A 12,392-nucleotide genomic window follows, 5' to 3' on the forward strand; every position below is an offset into this window, starting at 1 on the left:
AGTTAAAATTAGGGGAGCCTTCATTACAGCCTGCAACCACTAGCTCCAGTATGGAGAAAAAGGCTCTAGACTTTTCTTCAACCTTTTGAAACAAAAGCAAAACAGAGAAAGAATTGATAGGATTGTTGTTGAGGATAAGGAGCTTCTGAATATTAATGACATTACTAATGCTTTTGAAATGTTCTATAGAATTATATTTACCTTAGAGGATAGTGAAACCTTGAAGGATATGAGAAATAAATGTCAAAACATCATCCCCAACATAATCTCTAACACTGATGCCCTCCTTCTTAAAGCCAGGGTCTACCTCTAAGAAATTACTAATGCCATCAGTGCTCTTAAAGACAATAAAGCCCCTAGGCCAAATGGCCTTCCTGTTGAATTTTATAAGGCTAACATTGATTGGATAGCTAAGGACCTCTATGACTTATACTCAAAAGCCTTTGACTTTGGTACCCTTGTGAATTCCATTTATATGAACATTGTTAAGCTTATCCCAAAAGATGGGGACAAAGCTCTTATTAAAAATTAGCATCCTATTATGCTCCTCAATGTTTCCTATAAAATTGTTGCCAAAATCCTTGCTTCTCGTCTTGAAAAATTTCTTCCCAAGTTTATTTGCTCCACTCAAATTGGCTTCTTTAAAGGCAGGTATATGTTAGAAAACTTTGTCACGAGTTGGGAGTCTATGGAATGGGCCAAGTCCTCCAGTCAAGATGTTGCCATGTTGCTTGTTGATTTTGAGAAATCCTATGATAGGGTGGAATGGAACTTCATCCTCATGATGCTTATTGTGTTTGGCTTCCCTTCCGAGTTTTGTAGATATGTCCAAGTCCTCCTTAAGTATGTCTTTGCCCTAATTGAGGTTAATGGGAATCTCTCTCATCCTATCCTACTTACTAGGTCTATTAGACAGGGTTTCCCTCTTGCCCCTGCTCTATTTGTGATTGCCTTGGATGCTCTATTTTACCTCCTCAGAGATGATACCTTGTCTCCTAAAGTTCATGGTATTAATTTGCCTAATGATTCTAAATTGATTAATATTCAATTTGCTGATGACACCTTGTTTTTCCTTGAGCTATCTAGATACAATATTGAATGCCTTACTTAGAAATTGGACACCTTTGAAAAAGCTTTAGGTTCCTGTATCTCCAACTCCAAATCCATCGAATGCTTGGGTGAAAAGAGGAACCCCTGGACTGGCTTCAACAGTTTGGTTTTTTCTTGGGGAGGACCCAATAAAATTGTTAGGTATCTCGGCATCCCTTTCTATGTTTCTCCCTCCCTTAAAGATATGTGGATATGGATTAAAGAAATAATTGACAAGAAGCTCAATAAGGGAAACAATAGGGTGCTCTCCCTTGTCAGGAGGGTCCAAGTCTGCCAAAATATCCTCTCCTCTTATAGTATATATTATTCCTCTACTTGGATGTTTAGCAATTATCAAGTTTTTGAAATAACTCCATTAGAAGTTTCCTTTGGTCTAATGGCAAGGGTAAAAGGAAAGCCCACACGGTCAAATGGAGATGGTGCCATATTGATGCAAGAGCATCTAGTGGTGTAAGGGCAATCCTGTATCACCCAAAAATATGCTTAATGTTAGTTTCTATTTAATGTGTTTTTATTTCTGGATACCCATTTGGGTCAAATAGAGATTCCAACTCTCATAGTTCCACTATTGCTTTTCTGGGTTAGTAATTTTTAGCACCTTGGGATATGTGCCAATGTAGAAAATAGGTTATTTTGTAATTGAGCCATAATTATGATAAGTTAGAGGGTTTAATTTGGAGGGATGATTATAATTGTAATTTAAAGCACTCCAGAAAAAGAATCAGATGAAAAGGCTTTACGATTTGAAAGTTATTGCAGTTTTAAGTTGCTTGGAGACCCCCTAAGAGCACTTCAAAGTCATATTTTAGGCCCTAAACAGCCTCATACAGGCCCAAAAAGTGGGGGATGAGAAAATAGCAACCATAGGGCTATAGAGCACTTGGAGATCTTTCTGAAAATGTAAATGGTTCGTTAATCAGAGTCTCGGATCAAAAGTTACGCCTCCCGAAAGTTAGACTACCATTTATGGATTCTTCTAATGTTGCACTGACTTCTAACGTGTTTTCTAGAACTTTCTATTTTGGTGGTGGATGCCAAATGGCATATTCTAAAATGTATTCCTAACCCTAAACCTAATTCGAGTTACTTAAGGTCATTTCTAGCATTGTAAACATAATTTTTTGGTGGAGTTTGGGAGAAGGTACCATGAGGAGTGTTTTTCTCCAGAATTGGACAACATTGTAAGCCCCTAGGGCATGTCATTGAGTCTGTTTTCATTGTACCAAATGTAATAGCATATCACTTCTAATAATAATATTCTCCTTTTCCTGTTGTCTTCATTTTGTCTTAGGTTGTGCCCTCATCACATACAAAAATCTTGGAGGGTTGGGCCTTAAGGATCTTAGGCTATAAGGGATGTCCCTTACTACCAAATGGATTTTCTAGGCCATGGTAGCACATGAATCCTGGAAGGTGTTGATAAGGAACAATATTCAAAATGGTGTCCCTAAGTATGCCGAATCTTGGAAGACACTTCCTCTTTTTTATTTAGTGGTTGGTTCCTTCCTTGTATCTGTCCAAGGCACTTGGGTCTTTGAATCTATATGGAAAGCTTGGGAACATGTGTGTGGATTTATATATAACTCCAATTTTGACTATAATTACAACCTATATGGGAAACGATCGATATGGTGGAATCTCTTCCACAATGATAAACCCCTTGCCTTTACTCAAGGCTGCTCAGCTAGACATAGGCATAATAAGGGTATTAAATGTATTATGGACATTTTGGAGAACAACCTTATCAACTAGGAAATCCTTAGTAATAACTATGACCCTCCTGACTCTCACAAAAGAACCTATAACATGGTCAAGAATGCTTGTGCTCCCCTTAACCTTCCCCGTAATACTAATGTGGACTCTCATATCTAATACCGCTCTTTTTGCTAGAATGATGAATCCCTCCTCCCTAAAGTCAAAGCTAAAGACATTTAGAGGCTTCTCAATCATGACACTTTTATTATTGATCACATCAATTCCCTTTGGTACGTTGATACTAGTCCCTTTAATTAGCAGAAAACCTTTGAAAAGTTCTGGAAATCTCTTATCCCTCCAAAAATTAAGTGTTTTAGATGACAACTCATGCTTGATAGATTGCCTATTAGAAACTATCTTGTTGACTTTGACAGATGCCTAGTTTGTAGGATGTCTGACACTATGAGACACATTTTCTTTGACTGTATTTTTGCCAAGGAAGTTTGATTGATGTTTGGAATATCTATTACTGAACATGTTTGTACTCTTGATATTATTACTAGATTTATACATGGTCTTAAAAAAGATGCTAATATTTTTTTGGCAAATCCTCTCTTCTTGCATCCTTTGGTTTATTTGGAAATTTAGAAATGAGGATAAATTTTAAGGCAATAGCAAAGCTCTTACTGGTTTTCTTAAAAAACTCATTTGTTTTAAAATTATTTCACAAGTTTTTTGTGTAATGAATTTGGAAAGGGAAAAGCTGCTAAGGTTCCTCAAAGATGGACACACCACTATGTTCATCTACGAAATGAAAGATGGCTTTGAATGGGCTAGTATTGCAGAGAACCAGTTAGCCTTTAATGATGTGCTCAAGAAGCCGATTAAGGAAATCAAGGATACCAGAGTTCCATATTTTGACAAGCTCGAGATGTTTACCCATATCTTGGAAAGAAAGAAGGTGGTCTGGACGGAGGGCGCTCAAGGGTGGACCTCCTGGGTTGAAAACTATGATGATATTCTGCAATAAGAATACTGCTTCTTGTTGGCTCCTTTTTTGTGATCATACTCTTGAGAACTGTTATATACTTTATTGATTTTGTACTATGATGTTTTTTATTACCTGTGCTACTTTGGTGGGTTGAGGTGCTACCTCCCCCATCCTCGCTTTGTCAATCTCTTTTTTTGATCCCTCGATTATTAATATAAATAAATTTATTTAATATATTATCAATTTTTTAACTTTATTATTTTACTTAATTAAATTATTATAGCTTAATTAAAATATTATATATAAAAAAGATAATTATACATTACTCCTATACTTATTGTTTCAATTTTTAAATTTTAATATTAATAATTATTTGATTTAAATAATCTCTTATCATTTTTTATGTATTTTCTCCTTTTATTTATTAAATTTATTTAATAATTATGTAAATAAATACAACTATTACATGATACTTTTTTAATTTAGTAGTTGTAAAAAATAAAAAAAAATAAAAAAAATTAAATTTATTTAATAATTTTATAAATAAATACAAGTCGAAAACATATAAACAACCGTGATCAAATCTTGTCCCATCATCAATAGATAAAGGAAACATCCAAGCACTGACTGCGAGCGCTCTTTGAAATATCCAGCCATTAAAAAACGCGAAGATTCAAATTTCAAACAATTTGTGTGTGTTTTGGAAGATAAATTTCTCATTTAGCAACTTCATAGAGGACGGCGTAAATTGATTCTAGTCATTTGGTTCGAGATACAATTATTTGTGAAAATCTAAGCACTTCGATTTCTTCTGCACGTTCAGGTTTCAAGGCAGCGTGATGGGGAGGGATTTTCAAGGGATTGTTTGCCACTGTTTAGCAGAGTCATTTTACAACCGCGCAGCTTTCAGGTACAATTCTTTCCAATGCAACAATTTATGCTACGCTTTCATTGCTAAGCTCTCTGCATATTTCTTTAGTAAGGGTCAAATCTCGATACCCGGGCACAGCTTCAGGTTAACAAATGATATAAAGATCCCAGAAATGGGGCCCCGTGGAAGAAACATTATGCAGCAAGCTTGGAAGGAAGTGTATCGCGTGTTGAAAGAAGCGGAAATTTATCTCAATTGTTGCTCAGATATGGACTGGGGGATCAATTCTATCACTTTGCCCATAACAGGGGAGGCCTATGCGATACATTTACATGACCTTGCTTGGTCTCTTGTCTGTCTGGATCTCAATGCTCTATTTCTTCAACTTGAAAAGGAGACTGAATTGTTGCAATTGGGTAGAGAAGAGGGAAATTTAGATGATTCTCAATCAATCAGTCCTGGAGGCAGAGGAATAATGCGCAAATGCCTTAATCCGCGTGCTTCCTCGGTAACTCGAAGTTTGCTTCATGTGGAAGGTGAAAGCAGCTCACATGATCTTTCAGTCTTTACTTCTAAAGGGGAAGAAATCCGACAGAATGAAAACCCCTGTAGCCCTAAGCCTGAGGAGGTAGAAGATCCGTCCACCCGGTGCCTCATGGACGAGAGGTACAATGAAGCAGCCTGCAGGAAGATGGGTGATTTCTTTGCAGAGATTTCCAACTCAAACCGAGTTCACGACGAGTACCAAGATAAAAGAAGGTTGATTTTCAGCTTCCAACAATTTTCAAATGCCCACAAACGGACAACTCGGGGGTCGAGTCTCAGACTTAATGTTGAAGACGAAAGTAAGGCGGGAATTTCTAAATTTGTTGAAGCCAAGCTGCGAGCATCCATTCGAAATGAACCTGCAATTATAGGCGGTTGTGTGTCTCCATGGCTGCAGATTGATATCAAAGATTTGATTATCAGCGGCAAATTAATAGGAGAGGGATCAGGTGCAGCTGTGTACGAGGGTTCATGGCTCGGAGTGAAGGTTGCGTTAAAGACATTTGAAATAAATAATTATACCATGGATGAGGAAATGCAAGCGGAAGTTGCTGTTCATGCAAAGCTGTATAGCCCTTTTATTGTTCAATTGATAGGTGTATGTGTTACAGAGACACGCTGTTATCATGTCCTGGAGTTGGTGAGCTCCAGCTTGGATTCAATTCTCAATAGGAGATTGGAAAGAGGCGAGCCCCCTTTGCCGCTTCCACTTGCAGTGGATATGATGCTTCAAATATCACGGGGAATGGAGTATCTTCATAGCCAAAAAGTCATGCATATGGATCTTAAAGCAGCCAATGTCCTCATACAACCTTCATCAGTACCAGAATTCAGATACCAAGGGTATGGCCGAGTTAAGCTTTGTGATTTTGGTCATGCAAGTTTAAGACTCTACAGTTTTCGTTGTTCAGATTGGGCAAAAGGAACTTCTTACTGGAGGGCACCTGAAGTCTTTGAGTATCCTCAAAAAGGTTTGGAAATAGAGGCGGAGCCTCTAAAAGAGTATACCTACAAAGCAGATGTCTATAGCTTTAGCATGACTTGTTACGAGATTCTAACAGGCAAGCAACCCTTCGAAGGTGTTCTACCCAAAAATGTCTTCAGAAAGATAGTTCAAGGAGAAAGGCCAAGTTTGCCTTCGTATTGTCCGCTGGTATTAGCAGACTACATAAGAAAATGTTGGGACACAGATCCACACCGCCGTCCATGTTTTGCCAAAGTTTCCAATTTTTTGAGGTACACTAAGTTACTGATCATGAGAACAAGCGATTCTTGTGGTTGGGATTCTTTATCTGCTATTTGCAAGGGTTTTGATAAACATGAACTTGTCCGTTGTGGTAAAGAAGGAGGCGATTTAGATGAAAGAGCAGCCTATTTAGAGGAGGAGAGATTTCTAATCAGAGCCCTTGATGGAGAATTCCCTGGCTTTTTCTCCCCCCACCCTGTTTCGCACCAGATGGCCCAACCTTCAAGTCCTAGGGTTAAAGTTTTTAGTAACCTTCCTGTTTACATTCTGCAGTATACTAATGAGGAAATTGTGTGGGCCACTGATTGTTTTTCTACTAAAGTTTCAGGGGCTTCCCCTGTAATGTGGAAGGGTATTCTACAAGATGGAACACATGTAGCTGTGAAAAAACAAAACCTAGAAATTTCAATGGCCGAGATAAATATAATATGTCGGTTGCATCATCCAAATATTGTCCGCTTGCGTGGCGTTTCAGTAATTTCTTTTACTTCTACTCCAGAACAGTTGATGACCTTTTTAGCCTATGATCAAATGGTAATGGGTTCGCTCAGCGCACTGCTTTTCTGTCCCACTAGCATACTTAATTGGAATTTAAGGAAAAAAATAGGTTTGGGCATCGCACACTTCATTGCTTATCTCCATGATAACTATGGGAAAATAAGACACAGGCTTCTGGAGTTACAGATCACTTCGAGTAACATATATCTAGATGAACGATTCACTCCCAAGTTCTGTGGTTTTGAATCGGCAATATACATAAACAATAGCAATTCTCAAGTGAAGGAATTGGAACGGGCAGTACAATTTGAAGAATATAGAAATGTAAAAGATTTTGGCGTAATTCTGCTAGAGCTGCTGTCTGGTTGTAGATGGGAAAATATGCAATACTCATCGAGTTCTATTCTCAGTTCCATCAAAACAGAAGGATCTGAATTCCTCTCACGCTTGCTAGACAGAGAGCTGCAAGGGAAGGTGGATGAAGGGGAGGCAATGGGATGGGTGAAGCTTGCCTTGTGGTGTTTCTCCCAGTATCCAGCAGTGCCACCTACCATGAACCAAGTTGTGCTAGTCATGAAAGGCTTAAAGGCGTTTTCAGCATTGCCATCTCCTGTGATTGGATGGAGTTGAAATGAACCGTTGTTCACATGAAGCATTGAATGTTCATCTCCAGTGTAAAATAGCGAAGTTGCCATTCAAACAGTCTTGAAGTGCCTCAACAACTAAGGGAGTTGTAGCCAATTTGGGGAATATGCTGGCTTATGGTCAAGTTAGATTCCTTGAAAAGTTGGTTGTAGTTGGGAAATTTTGCAATATTCTTTGAGTTCTATTCACAATTCCATTAAAGCAGAAGGATTCAAGCTCCTATCACACTTGTTAGACAGAGTTGAAGGGAAAAGTGGATAAAAGAGATGCAGTGGTATGGGTGAAGCTTGTCTTGTGGTGTTTCGCCAGATGTCCAGCAGTGCCACATACTATGAACCAAGCTACACTAGTCATGAAAGGCTTGAAGGGGTTTTCAGTATTGCCTGCTCCTGTGATTAGATACAGTTGAAATGAACCTTTATTCCCACGATTTTCATCTCCAGAATGTAAAATAGCTAAGTTTGCATTCAAACAGTCTTGAAGTGCCTCAACAACCAAAGGGGCTGTAGCTCGATTTGGTGTATGGTCAAGTAAGGTTCTTCGATGACTTCAATAGAATTATAGAATCTTTAACTCAGAGAGATTTCTAACATTAATGTATGATTATTCAGCAAGGCAAAAGTTCCCATATGTATCCAATTTGTTTTCTTGTACAGCAAAAACAAACTGGCTCCCACTCAGTTTTGACAGACCGACATTGCAATATTGGCAGCTAGACCTGACTTCACTCTCTGTGGCTGAGGGTAGCTTCGTATTCCTAAACTTTCACTATTATAGCAAGCTATTTCTTTTCTTTGTAGTATTTGTTTTGCATCAACATTTTGGATCAATTTTGTGACCTATCATTAAAAAAATTAGAAAACATTAAGATAATTGAGAACCGCCAGTGTGAAACATCTAAATTTCAGAGCCTCCACCACTTTACATATCTCAAATTTGAATAGAAAGCCCGTTCCCTGCCACTGGATTCTATAATTTACTTCACTTCTTCTATGCGTTGGGTTATTTCGTCACACGCCATTGTGTCGTTGAGTAGAAAAATTTGGCCGTATGTAAAGTTTAGTTCCGTAGCTTGTGCTATCACTGAAGGGACACTGGAAGGTCATGGAGTATGGCATCAAAATACATGTTTAATTCTACTGCTTAATCGTAGAGGTTAAAATGATTCGATTTCTTTGATTTCCTCAAGCATTGTTGTGGTAATTGGAAAGCAAATGGAATCCAAACAGTTCCACTGCAGTAGCTTAGTTCTTGCTTTGAGCCATTCCAGATATTTGATATCTACCCATTCACTTATGAAGGTTGAGCACTCGAACAAAAGATAGAATAAAAAATTTCAAGACTCTGCATAAAACGAGGTATTAGAAACAGACTGAATCATATTTTCTGGGACTCGACCATTGCTTGGTTAAGAGAAGCGGCCAAGTCTCCTTTTGATCTAGGGAAATTATTATTACAACTTTGTCTAGCCTTCTGATTCCAAGTTTTCACACTGTCTGTTCAATCCTACTTCTGGAGAATGCTCATGTATGAGAATTCTGATACAGATATTTATTGATTTGCAATTCTCAAGGAAGTTATGGATAAATATGGCAAATAGATATACTAACTGCTGATGCAGATGCTTTCACGGGACACGTCTTTAAAAGATAATTTACTCCACAACTTTAAACTCTGGAGGCAGAGGAAATACATTTTCAATATAACTAGCATCTTTGAAGGGTGCAAGGGTTAGGTAGATATACTTCATGATATTCTTGACGAGTTGTTGTTTTGTTTTCAATTTCAATTAAGTTTTATAGTCAGAATAAAATGTTCAAAACAATTCCATCTTTACTGTTATTTGTGGTAATAATAATTGCATTTTGTTTGAAGGTAACATTATCTAGGCGAGAGTCCTCCTTTTTACTTATTAGTGTATATGGACTATTTCTCAATTTCTACAAATTTAAAATGTCCATACTAAAAATCCATGTAAAATAATTTCTTTCAATTTCTACAAATTTTAAATGTCCATACTAAAAATCCATGTAGAATAATTTCTTACATACTCCCTTTTCTTGTTTAGTTGATCTAACTAAACTTGAGTTTTAAAAAAATATCTTACCAATAAATTATTTGATAAAATTTACAAATAGGTATCCAAATTTGATTTTTACAATCATATAGATAGATAATTTTACAATAAAAAACTTGCTAAATTAGGCTACCTTTCCAAAAAAATCATGAAATGTTTTAAATATAAATTTATAAGAGATGACATTTAAATTCCTTATGTATTGTATGTCTTTGTTTTAGATGTATATGAAATTCTTTTAAAAATTTATTATATTTGAAAAATACTAAAATTATTATTAAATAGCCATCTTTACCAAATTTTGTATGAAAAATCACATGAGACATAGATCTAAATCTCCGCAATCAATGTCTTAAACATAATACTAAGAATCATTCATTAAATTAGAAGCAAAAATTATTGTACTTGTAACAAGTATTCTAATTACACTAATAGAAAATAAATATTCATTGAATATTACTTTAAAAATACTATATAACATTACTCTTTCATTATATAAATTATATTAACCAATCTAGCACTATATTATAAATAATCTTTTAAGCATAAATTATATTATATATATATATATATATATATATATATTCAACACTCTTAACTAATCAATTTTTACACAAAGTTTTATAAAATAGCACTAGAGAACCCTAATTTCTTACAAGAAAATAATTAATTTAATAATGATTTCAAAATTTGTTTAAAACTTACTAATCAAACAATAAAACTATAATTAATCATACTAAGATTTTCTTACAAATTCTTATACAACCTACTCTAAACTACAACATGTGAGCAACTTTGACCTGCCATTAAAGATAAGGTCATTTTTCAAATCATTTTAAACATTAAAGTACATCCTCCTCCTTTGATAAAAAAGACTCTAATAGCCTTTCAAAAATTGTATGCAAACTATTTTATTAATTATGGAATTTAAACGCTATATCTTATTCATTGATTCTTTATTCCTTTATTATTGTGTTCATCGTTGAGCTGCACTTATTTAAGCGGTGGTGTGCATTTGAATCATTACCATTTTATTTTTACCTATGCAATATTTAGATAATGAAAATAAATGTATGGTTGTGTTTTTAGGTTTATTTATTGTAGAAGGGACAACAATGATGACAGTGGAGACACAAGGCGTACATTGCTAGTGCAAAATAGATGATGATTTTACATGTGTCAACTCTACTTGTTATTTTGGCACGTGCGATGACGACCATGATGGTGTTTGTTGTGATATCGATCGTCCTATCCCTTGTTGTGATTGAGCTTACAAATTAAGCCTTCGCACTTCATATATATTGTTTAGTATTCATAGTATTTTGTTTTTGTCATGCAATCAATTATATATATATATATATATATATATATAGGAAGAAGGTTGTAGAATTGTGTACTATGGTACACAAGAATTTTAATTAATATTAGCCCAATATCCTAAATATAAATCATTTGATTTCAATTTGGATGGAGGTCATCTGCCCGGGGCCGGCCTCATCCCTTATGATGTCTTTGAGCCTTGCACAACAAGACTTATCCTTGGTGGGCTCTTTGTGAGCCATTCAACTTCACTAGTAGACTAGGGGCCAGCGCCCACAATTATATTATATTTTAAAAATTCTTTTCATTTTCACTAATTTTAATGTAATAAATGAAAAATCTAAGCCAAAATTGTATGATAGAATTACAAATTTTTATAAAATTTTGTCAAATTAGTTTATAATAAAAAGATATATTAATTTAAACAATTTTTAATTTTTAAAAAGACAATTCAAATATTTCAAATATCAACATGAAATTATCATCTATTAAAGTATTACCACAAAGATAAATGCATTCATAAAATAAATAAGAAACTTACAAATTTAGTTATAATTTTTTTTATTCAAATAATATTATTCAAAGCTTGATTTATAAGTATATTTACTAAAATATAATTCTCCTTTAAAATAGTACATTGCTTGTTTAAATTTTAAACTATTTGATAAGATGTATTTTATTAATCTATGAGAAGGAAATTCTTTTCCTTTACTAATATCAAGGGTGAACAGTAAATACTTCATGAAACAAACATGTCAAAAACATTGACATTAAAATGTCTTTAAGAAAGCCATGTGGACATTTAAATCAATACTTCCCATCAAAAGTCTGTGTGTAAGTTTAGTTTGCAGAAATTCAAACTATGAAATGGGAACCATCTTTTTGTGTAGAGAATAAAGAAAGGAGACCGTATTTTAAAATTTAATTCACCTGCATTATGTTAATTTTGTTTGTTTCTTCTTAAAAACAAACAATCACCTAAATTTAGTAATTGAAGCGATCAACAATCTTGACAATTTTCGGTCATTCAAATATCTCTATGGCATCCAACACCGCCGAAGTGTCATAACATTCTGGTGACAAGTCTGAGAGTAATAAGCCTATCGGCTTAATAACATTCGCAATGCCCTCAAGTGGAACAATATTATGGTTTTCTCTTCATCTAATTCTAACACACTCGAAATTCTACTTCCTAACATTGTAGATTAAGAAAACAAAGTTTTTTAAAAAAATAGAAAAAAAAACACAAACACGAATATAGAAGACACAAAGGTTCACTTTATCAAGCTGCATCTACTTTCAAGCTAGGATTCCTAGTTTTATTAAATTTTCAATTTGTAAAACAATAGTCATAAGAATGCCAATGCCCATCAATATATAAAGTCTTTAGTTT

General features: G+C 35.0%; 1 protein-coding gene across 1 annotated transcript; it reads left to right on the forward strand.

Annotated features, from left to right (window-relative positions):
• The first annotated feature begins 4,737 nt into the window (after positions 1-4,737).
• LOC149576549 (uncharacterized) lies at positions 4,738-8,401 on the forward strand. Its single transcript, XM_089816508.1, has one exon. The coding sequence runs from the start codon at positions 4,840-4,842 to the stop codon at positions 7,585-7,587; it is 2,748 nt and encodes a 915-aa protein (XP_089672634.1). The 5' UTR covers positions 4,738-4,839; the 3' UTR covers positions 7,588-8,401.
• The last annotated feature ends 3,991 nt before the right edge of the window (positions 8,402-12,392 follow it).

This window comes from Cupressus sempervirens, chromosome 1 (genome assembly GCF_028749045.1).
Source record: "Cupressus sempervirens isolate cs-2001-9-10 chromosome 1, ASM2874904v1, whole genome shotgun sequence".
Classification (NCBI taxonomy): domain Eukaryota; kingdom Viridiplantae; phylum Streptophyta; class Pinopsida; order Cupressales; family Cupressaceae; genus Cupressus; species Cupressus sempervirens.

Bases quoted from the DNA above. Each gene is read 5' to 3' on its own strand.
- LOC149576549 (XM_089816508.1), top strand. From the start codon at position 4,840: ATGGGGCCCCGTGGAAGAAACATTATGCAGCAAGCTTGGAAGGAAGTG.